The 21,020-nt window shown below is 42.6% G+C and overlaps 2 protein-coding genes across 2 annotated transcripts in view; one reads left to right on the top strand and one right to left on the bottom strand.

Annotated features, from left to right (window-relative positions):
- The window catches only part of LOC111869170 (multidrug resistance-associated protein 1), a 151,260-nt gene that overhangs the window by 103,691 nt on the left and 26,549 nt on the right, over positions 1-21,020 (bottom strand). The gene's annotated exons all lie outside the window — the stretch shown is intronic.
- LOC111869172 (PIH1 domain-containing protein 1) overlaps positions 1-21,020 on the top strand; it is a 27,943-nt gene extending 6,923 nt beyond the window's left edge. The window contains exons 3-7 of the mRNA XM_023860445.2: positions 15,131-15,316; positions 16,302-16,448; positions 17,451-17,665; positions 19,473-19,628; positions 20,786-21,020. Of these exons, the coding sequence (XP_023716213.1) occupies positions 15,131-15,316; positions 16,302-16,448; positions 17,451-17,665; positions 19,473-19,628; positions 20,786-20,824 (743 nt within the window). The 3' untranslated portion in view covers positions 20,825-21,020. The remainder of the gene's footprint in view (positions 1-15,130; positions 15,317-16,301; positions 16,449-17,450; positions 17,666-19,472; positions 19,629-20,785) is intronic.

The following is a 21,020-nucleotide window of genomic DNA, read 5'->3' as shown; positions in this document are numbered from 1 at the left end:
TGGCCGAAAGGTAAATAAAGCAAGAAATCGGTGGGCCTTTGCTTGGCCCCTGTTTCTTGCAGCTTCTGCCGAAAGAGACGGCGTTACAAACCAGAAGAACTTTAGTGATGACCGCTATGAGAACTCCAAATCCTACAAGTAAAGACTTGTTTGTGAACTGAGAAGTTCATGGAGGTAGGCCTAGGCCCACTGGGGCTATAGTGCCAATGGGGGAAAAAAAGACTTGTTTATATTGAGCTGACACGTCACACAATAATTAGGACAATGATAGTGACGATAATGAATCACAGGCATTCATTATTCCTGTCTCTGAGTCGCATCAACTTTCCACTCGGCTGCCTGTTTTTCCCCCGAGTCCACGATTACAAGGCCTCGTCGTACATAATACTGCAAGAGTTCAAGGCCTTACTTTAATTTCTGTGGAATTCTTACATGCCGGATCTGCGCAAATCTGATGTGTAACCCAATATTTAGAAGCACGCTCACAGTCTTTAGCTGAGTCGGTATAGCGACGGTCTACTAACTGGACGGCCGGTTCGATTCCCGGCAGGGTAAAATTTTTCTCTTCTCGATAGCGTCCAGACCGACTCTGAGTTGCATCCTGCCTCCTATCCGGTGGGTACTGGGGCTCTTTCCCTGGGGCGTGAAGCTGGCCACTCACCTCCAGCTAGTGCCGAGGTCAAGATAACGTGGATCTGTGCATCCACTCCCCCATACGTCTACATTGCGTAGTGCTTAATTACTTAAGCATAGGGACAACTTTACCATGGCTGCTACGTAAGATTTTAGTGAAGATTTATTTTAGTCCATCGCAGAAGTCCGGATGCCACAAGGCGGAAAACGTGGCGACATTCAAGGGCAAGACATTCCTCCGTGAAGAAGGGCTGCAGATGTGTATACACAGCACGTCACTCATTACAGATTACAGATTACAGATGTACACGCNTCCCCCAAACTTTTGAATGCCTGACACACACACACATATATATCATGGTACAGGAGCCCATCTCAACGGCGAACTTCATAAATCCCTCACATCAGTCTGTGTTCCTGTATGTGTGTCCCCCTGTCGTGCTAGGCAACGGCTTCGTAAGGACGCTACCGATGTAACGAACACGCACGAAACAATAGAGTAACTGTTCGAGGTGTCATTTTCAATGCGGTTAGTATCGTATCAAAGGAAAGTGAGCGATTACTTCTTCCCAGAACTTCTTGTTGTAGCTTGTAGTCTATTCATCGGAGCTGTCATTGTCTGCATGTTGTCGAAAGATTGGATGAGGGTCAACAGTGAGCTACAAAGGATGTGGAACAAACGACGTACCGTAATTTATGGTACTATCCAGGCATTTGTTTGGAAGGAATGAGGAAAACTACGAAAAACCTGTCAGGATAGTAGGTGTTCTGGCCGAGATTCGAAACAGTCACCTTCCAAATCAGAACCGTTACCCCTCCTAAGTCACCTTGGTCCCAAATACGACAACTATTAGAGTTAAATTCAAAACGAATAGAACCGAATATTTCCATCAGAAAGTGCTAATTCGGACCGCCTCTGTGGTCTAGTGGTTCGATTCCCGGCGCCACCAAATCCATTTTAATATTCTTACCAGTTATCTCTTTCCTTCTGGCTTTCTCACTAATATCCTATATGCAATCCTACTGTTCCGTGACACCACAGAAATGCTCTCACATTACAAGAACGTCTGTTACAGAAACTATAAAAAGTAAAAAGAAAAAAAAAAGAAAGGTAAAGCTGTCCCTGTAACAGGCCATGAAGGCCCATGGGTTTGTGAGACGTCGAGGTTCCCACATTTTCTAGACAATCGGCTGATAGATGGCGGCAAGGTTGTCAGCCCTACGCGCCGGCCACCCTTTACCCCAAAGAAAATTCCTCGTACTCATTTCTAGAGGCTGAGTCGACCCCAGGGCCATAGTGCGGCTGGAAGGATTTGGTCACCTGAAAAAAAAAAACAATGACCTCATCGGGACTTGAACCCGCGACCTTCCGGCTTGTAGCATACTGCCTCAACCAACTACGCTACCGCGTGCCCCGTTACAAAAACTATATAAAAGTTAATTAAATATGGTAGACATGCGATTTAATCACGTGAAACTTTCAGCTTTGTTGTCTGAAAGAGAGATAAGAGGCTGAAGACACTCGCATGCCCTTTGTGACCTCGGGCATGAGGTCCAACATTATCAAGAAATGTTACTGCAACTGTGAGTAGGGTCTGCGTACAACACTCATTCACAAGCATCTCCTTCCTCCTGGCAACGGGAAAAGCCACGTTGAAGATGTAGACAAGTTACGGTTGCATGAACTTTAACCGCTAACCTGATAACGGGTCAACAACTCCACTGAAAACAGCTTACACTGTATGGCATATTCGTCAGGTCTGCTTTTGACTTCAAGACCGCTAATTCATGTTACGTGAAAAGTGCTTTGAACCTGCATAATTTCATTTTCACGTAACAAATTTCAGAGTCCTTTCTGAGAAGCCAATTGTTTTGGCCAAATATTCGCCGCTTTTGATGAAACCCAAGAGTTCATTAGCCCTATCTTCAACCGGATGGTCAGCGCAACGGTTCCCCACAGCCGTTAATCTCGGTTTTCTAGACCGGAGCCGCTGTTTCCTTGAAATAGCTCCTAACGAGGCTTAGTGGACCCCGTTCCAGACCCACTATTTCTCAGAAATAGGCAGGAACTCTGACCACTAGACCACAGAGGCGGGTCCTCCCTGCCATGAGCAATACTAAATTAGCAACACGCATTAAAATATCTACTAAAACGAGATATTGGTAATTACATTTTGGGTACCATTCTTTGTGTTATCTGCCGTGACATGGAATGGTTTTTGTTTTTTCTTTACATCGACTGAAATAAAGTAGCCGAGTCAGCTTACGAAACTTCCAAATCTGTAACGCGTGCAGTGGCCTTGTTTGGTATCGATTTTAGGGTTCCTGTCGTAACATACCACAATGAATCAGACTCATCATACAGATCTGACTTTTGCTAGTCACTGAGGTATTAGTCACATTTGCGTGGATGCCTATATATGTATACACAGTATAACAAGTTACCTTGAAAACTGCAGGACTTACACATCTTCCGTTGCTTATTTAGCGACACTGTCAATATCGAGACTACATAACGTCGGATGAGTGATTAATAATGGATTAGAAGGGATATGGAAGGAAGAGGTCGGGGCCTCACTGAAGTAATATCCTGTCATTTACTCTAGGGACTAGAAAAGCCATGAAAATAGGTAGAGTCCCGGCCCGGGATTCGAATACTTGTCTACAGCGTTGTCACTACACCAACCTGCCCAGTGACTCACAAGTACAGTAACCATAATACGTTCCAGAGTTCTTGCCTACAGATTCAGAGGTCCGGGTCCGACTCCCGGCGCTACCAGATTTTCTGAGAAGTAGTGGGTCTGGAACGGGGTCTACTCGGCCTCGTGAGGATAGTTCAGGAGCTATTCAAGGAAATAGCGGCTCCGGTCTAGAAAACCGAGATTAACGGCCGGGGAACCGTTGTGCTGACCACTCGACACGCTCTACCCGCAAAAGTTAGCACTAACTTCGCCGACAAGCGGCGGTCGCTCGGTCGGTATAGTTCGCTTGCGGACTAAAGCAAATGAGGTTTTTTGTTTGTTTTATATTTTTCTGTAACTTAGAAACAGATTTCGCTCAGACACGAGTTTCACGACTTACGCTTGAGATAAGCGCATAAATTCACTTAAGTCTTAAGTGTCTGCAATTGTTATCCGATTTTAACCTAGATTTTAATATGTCGACAAATTGTATTAAATCCCCCCTCCCAATATCAAATTAAAAGCCATTCAGTGGGTCTCGAGTTGTTACACTCGGACAAAGGCATGACGAAACGGACACATTTCTGCTGCTTTTGTTACGCACCAAAACGGGTAAAGTTGGCCCTGTGTTCAGTTAAAGCACCGAGACATGAACACAAAGGCCGCGCCATAGCTCAAGCGGTTAAGTCGCTGGCTTCCCACTGCGGCGGCCCGGTGTCTCGTCAAGTGGGATTTGTGGTGGACAAAGTGGCGCTGGGGCGAGTTTTCTCCGAGTACTTCGGTTTCCTCTGCCAGTCTTCATTCCACCAATTTCTCCATCATAATAATCACCGGGGCAGGCTACAGTAGGCCAATAAGTGGCCGCCGTGTCGAGTGGACCCAGTTGGACTCCACCCCCTACTAAGCGAATTAAGAAAAAAAGCCATAAACATGTATGGTGGGAAGAGTGATGCTCTGAGCATACATAAACTCCCTCGGCACTAGCTGGAGGTGGTCAGATGTATGCTCCGGCCGCCTGACGGTAGTTACGGACTATGGGCTTCAGAGCCTATCTGCAGGAGATGACGAAGAGAGAGATCCCGGCCCTTGTCAAGAATCGATCTCCTGTCGTTCGACCCTGTGTTGTTCTGTCTCCTCTTACACGAAAATGAACATGTCACCGCGAATGATTGTTTCCAATGTGTGAGTGTGTTCAGTGATTTTATTAGTCCCTAAGATTGTATGTTTTCTCTATTAACGTATTGTCACTAAGAGTTAGAAAAGCCTGTGGTTACTGAAGACAAGCAGAGGTATTACAAGGTCACGGACTTCACAACGATTTCATCTGGAACGTGCCTTCGGCTGGATTTTCCTATGAGCTTCGTTCCCACAGTTCAGCGTTCATAATTGTTAATTTCTACGTTTATTANTGTCGAGTGGACCCAGTTGGACTCCACCCCCTACTAAGCGAATTAAGAAAAAAAGCCATAAACACGTATGGTGGGAGGAGAGTGATGCTCCGGGCATACATAAACTCCCTCGGCACTAGCTGGAGGTGGTCAGATTTATGCTCCGGCCGCCTTCCCGTAGTTACGGAATATGCGCTTCAGAGCCTATCTGCAGGAGATGACGAAGAGAGATCCCTGCCCTTGTCGAGAATCGATCTCCTGTCGTTTGACCCTGTGTTGTTCTGTCTCCTCTTACACGAAAATGAACATGTCACCGCGAATGATTGTTTCCAATGTGTGAGTGTGTTCAGTGATTTTATTAGTCCCTAAGATTGTATGTTTTCTCTATTAACGTATTGTCACTAAGAGTTAGAAAAGCCTGTGGTTACTGAAGACAAGCAGAGGTATTACAAGGTCACGGACTTCACAACGATTTCATCTGGAACGTGCCTTCGGCTGGATTTTCCTATGAGCTTCGTTCCCACCGTTCAGCGTTCATAATTGTTATTTCTATGTTTATGAGGTAGGGGGCACGCGGTAACGTAGTTGGTTGAGGCACTATGCTACAAGCCGGAAGGTCGCAGGTTCGATTCCCGATGAGATGGATTTTTTCAATTCGCCTAATCCTTCCAGCCGCAATATGGCCCTGGGGTCTATTCAGTCTCAAACAGAAATGAGTACCAGGAATCTTCCTGGGGGGTAAAGGGCGGCTGGCGCGTGACCCGATTGTCTAGAAAATGTGTCGAGCCTCGATGTCTCAGAACGCTATGGACCTTCATGGCCTGTTACAGGGACACAAACAAAACAAACTCCATGGTTTTAGCCCGCAAGCGAACTATACCGACTGAGCGACCGCCGCTTGTCGGCGAAGTTAGGGCCAAATTTTGCGGATAGAGGGTGTCANCTGGAACGTGCCTTCGGCTGGATTTTCCTATGAGCTTCGTTCCCACCGTTCAGCGTTCATAATTGTTATTTCTATGTTTATGAGGTAGGGGGCACGCGGTAACGTAGTTGGTTGAGGCACTATGCTACAAGCCGGAAGGTCGCAGGTTCGATTCCCGATGAGATGGATTTTTTCAATTCGCCTAATCCTTCCAGCCGCAATATGGCCCTGGGGTCTATTCAGTCTCAAACAGAAATGAGTACCAGGAATCTTCCTGGGGGGTAAAGGGCGGCTGGCGCGTGACCCGATTGTCTAGAAAATGTGTCGAGCCTCGATGTCTCAGAACGCTATGGACCTTCATGGCCTGTTACAGGGACACAAACAAAACAAACTCCATGGTTTTAGCCCGCAAGCGAACTATACCGACTGAGCGACCTCCGCTTGTCGGCGAAGTTAGGGCCAAATTTTGCGGATAGAGGGTGTCACGTGGTCAGTGCATCGAATCCCCACGGCCGTTAATTTCGGTTTTCTAGACCGGTACCGCTATTTCCTAGAAATAGCTCCTCAGTTGTTCTCACGAGGCTGAGTTGACTCCGTTCCAGACACACTACTTCACAGAAAATCTGATAGCGCCGGGATTCGAACCCGGATCTCTGGATCTGTAACCAGGAACTCTGACCATTAGACCACAGAGGCGGTCGGTTACAGGGATAGCTTTACATTTTTACCTTTTTTACATTTATGGGGTATGTTCGGGTGCTCTGCCATCATAAATTATTTTGCTACGTGCACACAAAGAAAAGTTTGAATTATTTTATTATTTGTGATTTAATTAACGACGCTGTCCGTAACACAGACAATAGACCTGGATGATAGTGAGTAATGAATCGGAAAGGATGTGGAAGTGGTCATAGCCTAATTTAAAGTAAAATCACAGCATTTACATGGAGGGACTAAAGGAATACCACGAAATCCCGCAGTCAGGATGGTCGGTTTTCATCAGAGATTCGAATTGAGAGCATCTCCTGATACAAGTCACAGGTGTTACCGTTTGAACCAATCTGCTCAGTCAAGAAATGTGAAAAGTTGTATCAAAAGGCTCTAACAGGCCTATCCAAGCACAGCTTTTCTTGAGGAAACTCGATGTTGAAAACATTCACATCCTTGGTGCTGAAACATTTATTGTGCCAGTAAAAAAGTAAAGTAAAAGTATCCCTATAACAGCCCGTGGATGCCCATAGGGTTGTGAGACGTCGAAACTACCACATTTTCTAGACAGTCGGCTCATAGATGGCGGCAAGGTTGTCAGCCCTACGCGCCGGCCGCCATTTACCACCAAGAATATTCCTGGTACTCATTTCTGTTAGAGGTTGAGTCGACCCCAGGGCCATAGTGCGGCTGGAAGGATTAGGTAAATTGAAAAAAAAAATGCAATGACCTCATCAGGACTTGAACCCGCGACCTTCCGGCTTGTAGCATAGTGCCTCAACCAACTACGCTACCGCCTGCCCGTACTGTGTATTAATTTCATATGCCACAATACTTAGTCTTTCCTCTATTTCCATTTAAAACTAACAAAGCTATTCACACATCCGTGTTTCAAGGAAAGGGAAACACAAAAAACTGGCTAAAGATAACAAAGTATGTTTCATGTACTGTCAGTATTGGTCTGTAGCCATTTAACATTGCTAAGTTGGCACCTGTGGTCTTAAAAGATGTTCCTGCTTAGTACTTTTGTATAGGAAGACAGGAAATATAACAATCATTCAGGTGCGAGGATGTTTCAGTGAAGATAATCGTCCACTGTTTATTTTCCTCTTCCGTTTACAATTTATTTTTCCAACCGCAAAGATAACGTGCGTATTTATTATGAGTACTCTCTTCTGGGATGTAACCGGATGTAGTGCTCTGAAGTTCAGCGACGTTTCGGAGCAGCAGATTGCCTCCATCTTCAGAATCGAAGGGCAAGTCAAATATCCTGCNTCCTCTATTTCCATTTAAAACTAACAAAGCTATTCACACATCCGTGTTTCAAGGAAAGGGAAACACAAAAAACTGGCTAAAGATAACAAAGTATGTTTCATGTACTGTCAGTATTGGTCTGTAGCTATTTGACATTGCTAAGTTGGCACCTGTGGTCTTAAAAGATTTTCCTGCTTAGTACTTTTGTATAGGAAGACAGGAAATATAACATTCATTCAGGTGCGAGGATGTTTCAGTGCAGATAATCGTCCACCGTTTATTTTCCTCTTCCGTTTACAATTTATTTTTCCAACCGCAAAGATAACGTTCGTATTTATTATGAGTACTCTCTTCTAGGATGTAACCGGAGTGTAGTGCTCTGAAGTTCAGCGACGTTTCGGATCAGCAGATTGCCTCCATCTTCAGAATCGAAGGGCAAGTCAAATATTCTGTAAGGCTTCCAGTATGTTCCTCCGAAACGTCGGCGACAGAACTTTTCGTAGTCACAGATGTGAAACCCTGAGATTTAACTTTCATATTATTTATTCGTAAAAGCGGCAGAGATCTATTGACCATTTAACATCCAAAGTTTGTGCACATAATATTTGAAAATTCTGTTCCCACCTCACAGAAAGCAACCTCCATTTACAAAGACTAAACGCTTAATGCTGTTCAAGGAAATAATCGCTGTTTAATTGACTTTAATGTGTCTTCCACATTTGAAATTTATATGACTCATAAATGTTCGCGAACTGTCCATATTTAACCCCCATTTGGTAAAAGTAATCAGTCAATCAATCTATCACTCACTCACTCACTCACGGAGCTGATGAGTCCTTCTTGAGAAGCCGTTAATTCTGCAACTACTCAAGAATTTCCCAGTATTTTATGGAACCCGAAGGTTCATTGCCGTGTTCACAAGAGCTCTCCACTGGTCCCTATCCTGACCCAGATCAATACAAGCCACACCATCCCATTTTCTCTCTCGAAGATCCAATTCGATATTGTCCACCCACCTACGCCTTGGTCTTCCCACTGGTCTCTTTCCTTCTGGCTTTCCCACCAATATCCTATATGCATTCATCTTCTCCCCATTCGTGCTACATGACCTGCCCACCTCATCCTCCTTGACTTGATCATTCTACTTAGTAATCATAAATTACATATCGCGGAGTGCGAAAAAACAGCTTAACTTCTGTGACATCCATGCACAGTTTGACGTTCTCATAGCGGTGACTATCCAGATCACTGTCTTCTGGGGTGACACCGAGTAGTGTGATATGTTTACCAATCTGCCACATTACACGGCGTCACATAAAAAAAATAATGTTCACTAGCTCACGTAATTTATGTATGTACAAGTTACTTACTTGATATCTTGACAAATAAATGTTCAACACACGACGTCTGCGTTCTTGTTAGTAAGTCGTAACGACAAAGTCGCTCATATGCATCGTGGTGCACCCTTGTACTTCAAATCACCGGCACACACCGTCCACAATACATTGACACGACCGACTCACACCTAACAGCCTCGCTTCTCGGCCGCAGACTGAGGTTAGGTACGGGTCTTGCCGTATTATTGCGGCTGGCACAGAAATTACTGTTTCAGTGTATTGCGCAATGCTCCCACTGCTTCTACCACGAGCCGCTGAAAACGGCATGGGTTGATAACCGTGGTGTAAACAGCGGACGGGGATCTGAAATATCAAACTTTTCATTGGCTTGTGTTCAGTGTTGACTCTGGCCATTCGGAAATTTCGTAGGAGCGGTCATAACACGAATAGGCCCTAGTACAGCAAACATAGGTCCGGTGACGGGTTACTCTGTGAAGAGAATTTCGTCAAGAAGATCCATGCAAACATCTTTATACTTTTTAAGCGAATTGTTGAATTCCAGTTGTATTAATTAAATCTATATAAAAGAATAGATGCCAGTCAAATATAGCTTTTGTTGTAAACTAATTAAAAAGTAACACATTAGGATGATTTTAATTCGCCATCTTCAGACTTTTGTATTTTAAATGTGGAGAGGAAAGTTGATAGGTTATTTTTGTAAACATATATATAGATATAAAAGACAAAAATATAATATTTGAATAATGCAAAAGAAAATATATAAAGTTGTCAAAGCGAAAACTTGTGCGTAATTAATTAAGCACCACGCCATAAAGACGTGGGGCATTGGAGGTATAGCTCCACCATTATTTACCTCGGCACTAGATGGAGGGGAATGGTCAGCTTCACGTCCCGCCATCTTTACCTCTGCCGTCCAGCCCATCGCTATACCGACTGAGCGATTCCTACTCCTCCCAGTTTGGACATAGACTTTATGAAAAATTATTATTATTATTATCATCATCATCATCATCATCATCATTATTATGTACCTCGCAGATAGTTCGGAAGCATCTGTTTTAAGCATACTAACACTTATCGATTAAACTTGCCGCGTTGGTTATGATTGTGCAGAGTCATTGTGCGGAGGCAGTACGGACTGGGTAACCAGTTCTGGCCTTGGAATTCTTTCCTCGAACACTTGTTACGTAACTGTGCTAAACGAAGACACCGCTACCATATGTTCTGCTAAAATTACTGCGGTCAGCGTCGATGGCTTATGCTCCGTCAACGCGCTGTCTTATAGAAATACGCGTGTCTGAATGATGCCCTGCGTGTGTGCTGTTATACGCTGAGAGAACTTCGCATTGGCACATATTGTCAGGAACTCTTACGGCGAGGGCACACCAAGGAAACTGGCAACCGCAACGCAACCGAAATTTCCGGTAATTGTTATCAGCTTGATTTGAACACATGTTACTGAATTGAGCAGCCGCAAATTGAGGAAACGGGCTCCGTTTCCTCAATTTGCGCTGCTCCATTCAGGAACATGTATTCATCTCAGGTTGATAACAGTTCTCAGAAATTGCGGTTGCCAGCTTCCTTGGTGTGCCCTCGCCTCTACAATATAAAGACCTCGTACGAGGTTGGGTGGGCGACAGAAACGGTGTGATTATAATGGAAAGGGAAGAAAATCGTTGTTCCTGCCAGAATCAAAACAGCCATAACCNAATACAGTACATTAACCAATATTATGTCGGTCACGGTAGCCGAGCGGTCTAAGGCATGTACTGTCTTCGCTCGCTTCGAAACCGGGATCGTGGGTTCGAATCTCACTTATGGCATGGATGTTTAGTTTGTGTGTGCGCGTTTTTCTGTGTTTGTGTACAGGTAGAGACCTTGCGACGAGCTGATCACCTGCCCAAGGAGTCCTACCGAATGTGTAAGATCTAGAAAAACCGAAGTGAACGAAGTTCTTGGAGGTAGGCCTAGGCCCACCGGGGCTGTAGTGCCAAGGAAAAAAAAACAATATTATATTTCGATGTACTGGTGCACTGGTTAATGATCTCTTTTGGATGGGCAGTACAGCTTCTTGCCGTGTACGTAAACTGTTAGTGTACTACGTTGTCGCTCTTTTTTATGAATGCCATTCCTACAATAAATATGGTCATCATCAGGAAGATTACGTAATTGCTTCGCTGTAGTCTTTCTCTTGTGTTTAAACTCAAACAGAAAATAAATATGTTTTTGTGTTACGCAAAGCAAGCGTGGGTTGGGGTATGATAGAATACAGATTACATAGGCTGTATAGATAAAGAACATGGCTGTCTTATTTCTTTTCAGGACACAATGGAAAATGTTATATTATTCGTAACATCTCTAGGAGTTGGGTGCAATTTGCGTTTTACGCAATATCATAATTTATCAGATTTTTCAGAAAAAAATGTTTAAATGTACAATTTGCAGCGTCTCAAATAATTCGATGCAATTTGCGTTTTACGCAATTACGTCATTTGCCTGATTTTCAGAAAAGTTTGCTAAGGGTACAGTTTGCAGCGTATTGATCACGTATTTACATCTCAGTTCGTCAAATTTGTATTTAAATTTGTCATAAAAATCCGTACTTTACTCATGGCATTACGCTATGAAACTGAAATATATCAGCCATAATTGCCAGTATGAGAATGGTTAACGTACGGAATGCCACGTACCTTCTTACGCTTGCTACTTGCCTGATACTTGCAGCACATGGATTGTGTGAGTGAACCAGCGGTCGTCACTCACTCACTATGCTCACTATGTATGACAGAGAGTCAACCAGCCAGTTTGGTTCTGCAGGATACCTGCCAGCTGTGAAGTTCATATCCTAACAAATATTCGCGAACCATGAAGACAAAGAAAAATGCGATAGGGAAAAATATGGCTGTGGGTTTTGACGGATCTAATGAACTCCTTTTCTACCACTAAAACCACCACCGAGTGGATTAGGGAGATCCCAGAATGACGTGATTTTTATCGGCAGCACATTTCCGTTTGTTTCTGTAGTTTACTTACTCATGGAGCTGAGCCCTTCTTGAGGAGCCGCCAATTCTGCAGCGACTCAAGAACTTCCCAGCATTTCATGGAAACCGGAGGTTCATTGCCGTGTTCACAAGAGCCCTCCAGCGGTCCCTATCCTGAGCCAGATCAGTCCAGTCCATACCATACCGTCCTATCTCTCTACGATCCATTTTAATATTGTCCACCCACCTACGCCTTGGTCTTCCCAGTGGTCTCTTTCCTTCTGGCTTTCCCACCAATATCCTATATGCATTCCTCGTCTAGTTTGCGTGCCACATTTTCTCCTGTATGTCCAAGGTCGTGCTTAAGTGAAAGTTTATGGATTCAAGACCCCCCCCCCCCGGGGAAACTTTTTTTGGGGGGAGGCAAAATTAATGCTCTGTAAGAAAAATTTGGTGATGAAAGGACCAGCCTCTGTCACCACCTGTATTTGTCGATGTACGAAAATACCGACGTTTCGAAGAAGAATGTTGCCTCCAGCTTCAGGATGGATATGTCCTGTGTTTTAGGGCTATCCTCTGATACTAGCTTACCCAGTGAAATGTCAGCATATTGTGAAATACTTCGACCCTGAAGATTGAGCCGGCATGTTCCCCCGAAATATTAGTATAAACCTATACGTGTAAATCGACATGTGTGACAACTCAGAAGAAAATATAGTAGAGTCTCTCTGCTCTTTGTTGTTGTCCCCCCCCCCACCACCACCAAAAAAAACTTATGCCGCGCAAAAGGATAACGTCGCGATTATTTGGTCAGTATTCCAACGTCGTGCTCTGGGGTCTCAGATTTGATTCCCTGTCCGGAGTTCGTCAGTCCCAGCTGAGTATTTTCGTAGTACTGTGTCTAAAACATCTCTCAGGTTGCGTCAAATAATTCCGTGCTTCCATTAAGTCATCGTTAGAAAATTGCTATATTATGTTTTAACATGCTACGGGAAGCAAAGGAAGTCCCGGGTTCTATTCCCAGCGCTACGAGATTTTGTGAGAAGTAGTGGGCTTGGAACGGGGTCAAGTCAGCCTCGTGAGGATAACTGAGGGGCTATTTGAAGGAAATTGCGGCTCCGGTGTAGAAAACCGAGATTAACGGTCGTGGGGACCCGATGCGCTGACCACGCGACACCCTCTATCCACTAAAGTTGGCACTAACTTCGGCGACAAACGGCGGTCGCTTGGTCGGTATAGTTCGCTTGCGGACTACAGGCCATGGAGTTTTTTGTTAGTTTGTACGGGGAGGAAAGTACCATACCGAAGATCACGTACACACGAGGCTTTCTTCTTTAAGGTTACCTACTCAAGGTATGAGCAGGCAACCTCAAAGACAATAATTTTATTTACACAACCACACACATACCGGCTCAGTGGCTTACCCAACCACCTACACAGTGGGTACTGCATGATCCTTCTCCGCCAGTAAAGCGCATGGAGCGTGAAGCTGACTTCTTGTCCCCCCGATCTGCCACCTATCTTATTGAAGTGTGCATGGTGTTAAGAGTTCCTCTTCCCCGCAATATGGCGGCTGTATGTATTCCCAGCGTTCTGCTTAATTTTAAGCACAAGGGGAACTTCACCCTTAGTACCATATGATCTCATTGATCACACTAACTGATTTATAATCATTTGATTCCCATTCGATGCTATGGAGCTGGGATAGCTCAACTGCAGGCTAGACAACTGGGCTTCTAGTTCTGGCAAGGGCAAGAGATTTCTGTCTCCTCCGCAGCATCCAGGATGGCTCTGGGACCCACCCAACCTCCTATCCAGTGGTTACCGGAGCCTCTTCCCTGAGGGTAAAGTGGCCGGAACATGAAACTGACCACTCACCTCCATGCAGTTCCAAGGTCAACAATAGCGGAGCTGTATTTCCAATCCCCCATACATCTTCATGGTGTGGTGTTTAATTACAACTTTACCATACCATTCACTGCTATACAATATTAGTGGCTGAAAAAGCATCATTAAACTGGAAATAAATTAAGGATCATGAATGGTGAAGAAGCATGCTATCATGGCCTGTTTTTATTTTTACCTATGGAACAACCAGGCACAGAATCTGTTAGGGGTTATAAACTGTCTTAAAAATACAAGTGAAGCAGTGAAGAGAATTGCTCCTCATCAAATTCTTCCACCAGAACCACAAAACCATAATGACTGCTTGTAAAACAGTTTGTTTCTACTCACACTGAAATTCTCATACATGGGTGATTACCGCTGGTGAATTTGAAACTGCTCACACTCTGTCATCACTGATGCAGAAAAATGTATTGTATGACGTTCACCATATTTTCTGATAAGAAATGCTGCACTAGATTGAATTATGATATGGAAGTAGCAGTCGTCAATATATTAATTGCCTTCAGCTACTATGTTAATTTATTAGGCACAAACTTAAATACTATAAACATTGCACATCGTATATTAATCCAAAGGCTTGTGTATAGCACAAGAGGGAGGTAAAGAAAATTATATAATGATAGCTTTATAATTTGTACTCTTCCTCAGATGTTGTTAGGGTGATCAGATCAAGGAAGATCAGACAGGCAGGGAATGTAGAAAGCATGAGAGAGATACATACAAAATATTAAGTCAAGAAATCTGAAAGGAAGAGACTGAGAGACCTAAGAATAGACAATAGGATAATACTAAAATGTCTCTTAAGTAGGAGGTGAGGATTTGGACTGGATTAATCTGGGACATGGTAGGGTGCAGTGACAGCCTCTTGTACACACACTTCAGGATTTATACAAAGTGACGAATTTCTTAACTGACTAAGTGAATAACTATTAGTTTCCTATCGAGTTAATGATTTAGTTGCATTGTATAACCCTATCAGATATTGAATTTAACAGTCCCCATCCTCACACCATAAGTTATAGAAGTCTGTCATACGTGGAGTTAGTAATCTATCCTGACACCATAAGTCACGTGAATCCACAAAAAAGTAGGAGAATTTCTGCCCAGGTTTGGACCTGACATGCTCCTGCATCACTATGTAGAGAGTTGACAGAAGAAGCACAAATGACTATAATAGCATTATAATTTATTGGTAGTGTAATGAACAGCTTCAAGAGTATCAGCTCATGAATTTGGACTTAAAATTGTATGTCTACGTCATTCACTAAAATAAAATCTCTAACACTGATTGTTCCAGGCATGTGCGTGAAGACACATACCGAAGATGGAGGTAAAGTGTTCATAAACATCTGTCAGACATCTGATGTGCCTGCTCCAGAGGATATCAATGAGGAATCACTTGTAAAGATATGGTCCTCAGATGATCACTCCTCTTTCAGAATACCCATGAGTATCGGTGACGGTCACGAGGAAGCTGACAAAGGTACTAGAACTGTAGCATTAGATGTGTGTCCGATGAAATACTGTGTTGCTCTTATGTCATTAATCATCATTGTATCATATGAATATCAGATAAATAAAGGCATAAAACAGATCTTAGAGATACAGGATGGAATTGGTCTGGCTCAGGTTATGGACCAGTGGAGGGCTCTTGTGAACATGGTAATGAACTACTTTCCCTGTTTTCACAGTGCTCTAACTGTGTAAGGTCTGAGGTTCTCACAGCAGTGGTTTTAAAAAGTTTTGTCTTGTAGGATATAATTGTATGTAGTACATTGAAAATTAGCTGATGTTTCAGAGGAATATGCTCTGCCTGCTACCTACTTTATGCTGGCTTCTTGTTTGTCTTATTCTTCAACAGTGAATATGGAGGTGAGATGTTCCTCCAAATCGTTAGTTGATTTTCAGCAGACTGCATGATGTTATGTCCCAGAAGATAGAACTTTTTATAACCAGCACCCTACATCCTGCATAAACATGTATACAGTCTTCATTTTTATTTGTAGATGGATCTAACGTCTTGTAATGTTTATGGACATGGATCACCATGAAATCTAAAATCACATAAAAAAAGCATGTAGACTAGAAAAGAGTATTTTTTGTGATGTACTGCTGAAAATTATGTGTTTAAAATTGTGAATTTGTGCACATACCAACAGAACTATGTTCTGTTTTTATGCCTCCACACTTATTGGCTTACAGTGCACTGGATCTATGAGACAGACTTCAGAGTTTGAAGTTAAGACTTATCACCATGTTCTCTTGGCATCTGATTTCCTTTGAAATTTAAGGGAAATATATTTTAAATTGAATTTGATAACATTCTGATATTTAAGGAATGAAGTGAACAGTGCACAAAATGGAAGAATGTACTGGGTCCTTGCAGGGAGGGTGTGATTGAAGCATGTTTCTTGAACTTTCTGAACAAAGAAGTTTTCCCATTAATATCCACTTCTTTATTGTTTCAGCTGGCAACCCTTCTATTGCCTATGATGTGGCCATCAATCCCGAATTCTACAAGAAAACAGAAAACAGCAAATTATTCCTCTCCTTCCTCCTTACTGTTGTGATGGAGGGCTTAAAGGACAAATACAGTCTTAGTCTTCAGACAGATGGTAAGGAAGGTTACAACTTTAATCATGTAGGAAGTGTGTCTCTCCCAGGGAGTCTGATGGTTTCAGTGAGCTGTTTGCTGTATTAAATGACCTGCCAGTGGATGAATCATCTCAGACATTGCATTTATATCGGACAGGGATCCATATTAATTTGAATTTGTTAAACAAAAATTTTGATTGGTTATTTTTAATCCATTTAATAGCCAAACGGTCAGGTTTGATTCTTATCTGGACAACTGGCTGACCTAAGTGAAGTTCCTCTTAATTATCCTCAGTCGCTCAAAGTCAATACTGGGACTGATCATGGCCACTGCCACATCCTTTGAGACTGATCATTTATAAACAGTGTGCCATGTCTTATTCAGCATTCATTCATTCATTCATTCATTATTAGACGAGGTGGGTTTCCCCATGCACTTAGACCATTTATTGGTCCACTGTGCGTCCCCCTTTAATTTCTACTGTCGCCATACCCTTCCAGTACTGGTGCTCGCTATCAGCCCCATTCTGCCAGCGAGGTCAGCCCTCTTCTGGCGATGGTACCTGATACTTCCCCATCTACCGGAGGCATTGGAAACTACTTGGGTGGGAAACTTTTGCCTAATTTTGCTCAGAGGTCTGCTAGAGACATGAGGATCTTTTACATGCCATAAATCTATGATACGGGACCCACAGCTTAAAGTCCCTCCCGGAGGACTTGTTCCCTGAATTTTTCCACCCTTAAAAATTCTACGACCTCCACCGGGTTTGAACCCGCGTACCTTGAGTCATGAGGTAGGAACGTTACCCCTAGACTACGGAGGCCGCTTTATTCAGCGTTAAGTAACCACCACAGTTTATGAGGTACTGTTATGAAAACAGCTCACTGAAGTTTGCATATCTGTCATCCAAGTCTAGAAGCCATAGGTGTGTTGATTATCATGAAAGGCTCAAAGTAATCAGAACTGAGGCAAATGCCCAATTTTCAGTGTTATGCCATTGATTAGAATAAAACTGTTACAGACTATGTGATTTTGAAGAACCGTAAGGTACTGGGTAATCTACTACCTCATCGAATAAGACAAGGAGGACAGAAGAAACCAGCAGGCCCCCTCATTCAAGAGATGACACCACCTGTACTCCTATCAAGCCGTCAGCCACAATACCGGATCCGACAAGAGCCAGCACAGGCTGCGTTCCCAGAATACTTGCTTGCAGAGTTCTTTATGAAGGACCTGGTATGTTGGAGGGCATTTCAATTTTTACAGATTGCAAAGCTCATTTGTAATATTAAATTTTAGAACACACACACACACACACACATGAGAAAAGTTTAATATTTCTTTCTTCTGTGATGTGATGCCATGTAGTCTGATAGAAGTTTATTGATGTTTTGGAGGAGTGCACAGCCTCCATCTTCGAGGCCAGTAAGACAAGCAAACAGCAAGCAGAGTAAACTTCTACAAGACTACATGGCAGGAAATTCCAGAAGATTTTACCAGTATTCTTCATAACCATCAAAGTGAGAACTACAAATCTCACTTCAGTAAAGTTGTAAACCCTTGAAAATAATCCTGTATCTTAGCCTCTCTCATCCAAGAATAGATATCAACTCCATCTAATGAGCCCACCTGAAAAGTTTTCTGTTTTTGCCTGATGACAGACAGAATCAGTTTCGAAAGTGCCATAGTTCTGCACCCAAAGCAAGATAGTGGATGATGTCTGGTATACATGTCAGTCTAATAAGCCCCATCATCACACTCGGACATATTCCGCAGGAATAGACAGTTTTAAATCCCACAGTACTATATGGTTGGTGTCTGGATTGTAACTAAGGGTAACAGTAAGGCCGCGCCATAGCTCAAGCGGTTAGTCACTGGCTTCCCACCACAGTGGCCCAGGTTCGATCCCGGGTCTGGTCAAGCGAGATTTGTGGTGGACAAAGTGGCGCTGGGGCAGGTTTTCTCCGAGTACTTCGGTTTTCCCTGCCAATCTTCATTCCACCAATTGCTCCACAATCACCCTCACCTATCATCTGGGGCTGGCAAAATAGGCCAGAAGTGGCCACAGTACAAGGGACTTAGTCCCACCCCACTAGCAATAAAAAAAAGGGTAACAGTATCAGTACTGTAGCATGTAGACTCTCTGGGGAGAAACCTTCAAATGGACAACAATTGCGGCCATTGCCATGCAATAGGCAGATAAAGAAACTCCCACTTCTAAGTAACTGTCTGTAAACACATCAACAATACCTGGACTGTCACTAGCCAACTGCTCAGTAAATGGGTTCCCACAGCAATGGATACACATGCAATGGTCGAGGTATTGTTGGACCATAACAATGGATAAAGTGTTTTCTATGTGGCTCATGCCAAAATGTTATGAGCAGAGTCAGTTGAATTCCAGAGTGGAAGTTGTCAGCAGTTCACTTGAGTGAAGTGACATGAAGTAGCTGCTTGGTGAGTGAGAGAGTTCAGTTGTGAGTTCAGTTGAAAATCAACCTGCGAAGAGAAGACTAGGAGGTTTGTGTGAACAGCCACCAGCCTGGGACCCAGTTAGTTGAGTTGTCGGTTGACAAGGGTTCTGCACAGGCAGCTGTTACAAGAGGACCTGAGTGCAGTGGCTAGTGGAGACTGTAATAGACTGAGAACACTAGTCTGGGTGTGTCAGCCAGCTGTAAAGCGTAGTTCCGAGGGGTGTATGCAAGTGGTCAGTAATTCCATTCATCAGTCCATATCCCATCTATAGTCATGCTCCCAAAATCGTGACAGTATTAAAGAAATGCAATGCCAAGCCAGCTGAAACATGTGCATATGCTGGTCCAACACTTAGCTGATAAAGGTTAAAAATATCCACAGTCGCATCTTCTGAAAACCCTCTCTCTACCATTCTCATTTTGACACGTTTGATTCAGCTGTATATCAATTGCATAAAACAATTAAAAAATCTGACAAATATACAATACTCTTCACAATTTTTACAGTCTTTGTGAGATATGTAATTAAGAAATTCATTGAACATTATTATTATGATCTTCTGTGACAGTCAAGTAGCCATGGTCTAACACTGGATGTTGGAGAAGATCGAATCGTACTAGGCAGTCCTGGACGGATTGGCCAGCAGGCCTACAAACTCGATGTGTTCATTCCATATTCAGTTGATCAGGATAGGTGCTCTGCAACCTTCAATACTGATACAAAGGTAAAATGACTCCATTAAATTATTTTTAATTAAAAGGGGTTCTCAAAAATTTGTATCTGTGTTGTAAATATTGTACAAGTGATGTGAAATACGTACTTATGGGTCACTGGTGCAGGAGTTGGTGGCATCAGGCAACTTTCCAATCAGTTTAATGTTTTCTTCAAAAGAGTGACCAGGAACACAAAAAGCAGTTACTTTGTTTTTCCTAGTGCACTGGCCAGTTCTCCTCCAGTCCCAAGAAACACGGGCAGCCCAAATCTGTTCAGTTTTGCATCAGTTATTCTTATTTTCTCCAATTCTTTTTCTATTATAAAAATGTATTTATTTTTCTTGTACAGGAATTACTTTTTTCCTGTTCTTTCAAGTAAAAATTTCTTTATATAGCTTAGTCTGTAAAGTGACTAAGTATGGTTTGTAGGTCAAGGGTTTGAATCCTGTAGAAATATTAGAAATGTTCTTTTCAGCCATCATATCCAGACTGTCTCTGGACTTAACCATTTGATGTTTTTCTTGACAGTAAATCAGCCAGAGCATGAAGCTGACCATTCATATCTGTATACAGTATTTTTGAGATCTAGACATCCTTGACAATGATCTGATTACTGATATATATATATATATACGATGTAATATAACATAAGATAAATCATCTTCTTGAAAGACTACCAAAAATGCCTGTGTTTACTGATGACAGACAAGTCAGTTAGGAAGTTATGTCATACTAATCCAGGGCAGGTAAATATACAGATATGCTAATTGTCCCTGCAACTGTTTAATTAAAATGGTAGGTACTTAAATATTAACTTATTCGTATATGATTTGGAGATTTCATTGTGACTGTATGTAATGAAGTCCTCACAGATATGATATGTTCTGATATGAAGTTGGTATGCAGTGTTTCACATCAGCCCCTGAAGTTGGAGGTAAAGACAGTCTCTGAAATGCTGGCTGCTTAGATGGTTTATCACCCAAGAGGACTTTATTTTATTTTACAGTTATCTCATACCTGTTATTTTTTACAATAAAGAGGGTTAATTTAAGTTTAATAAAATGACCCCATCTCAGTTGGTTAACTAATATAATATAAGCATTTCTGTGAAACCACTCCAAATGACATGAACGGATCATTTTAATTGAACATTTCTTCTTATTTTCAGATCCTGAGTCTAAAAATGCCAGTTATTACCACAAGTTAAGAATGAGGAGACAAAATTATTAATTTCTGTTGTATTTCATTTTTCACTTCCTTTCGGTTTGCTTGTTTTATTTAGGACTACAGCAGAGTCCATATTACTATACGATTACTGAGTTACTGTTCATTTGTTAATGCAGGATTGTGAGCAAAACCTTTACATTTAATAAAGAATATATCACTTGCATAATCTTCCCTAA

Source organism: Cryptotermes secundus, unplaced genomic scaffold (assembly GCF_002891405.2).
Source record: "Cryptotermes secundus unplaced genomic scaffold, Csec_1.0 scaffold1441, whole genome shotgun sequence".
NCBI classification, from domain to species: domain Eukaryota; kingdom Metazoa; phylum Arthropoda; class Insecta; order Blattodea; family Kalotermitidae; genus Cryptotermes; species Cryptotermes secundus.
The sequence above is the reverse complement of the archived record's forward strand: the minus strand, read 5'-3'. Positions and strand labels throughout refer to the sequence as shown.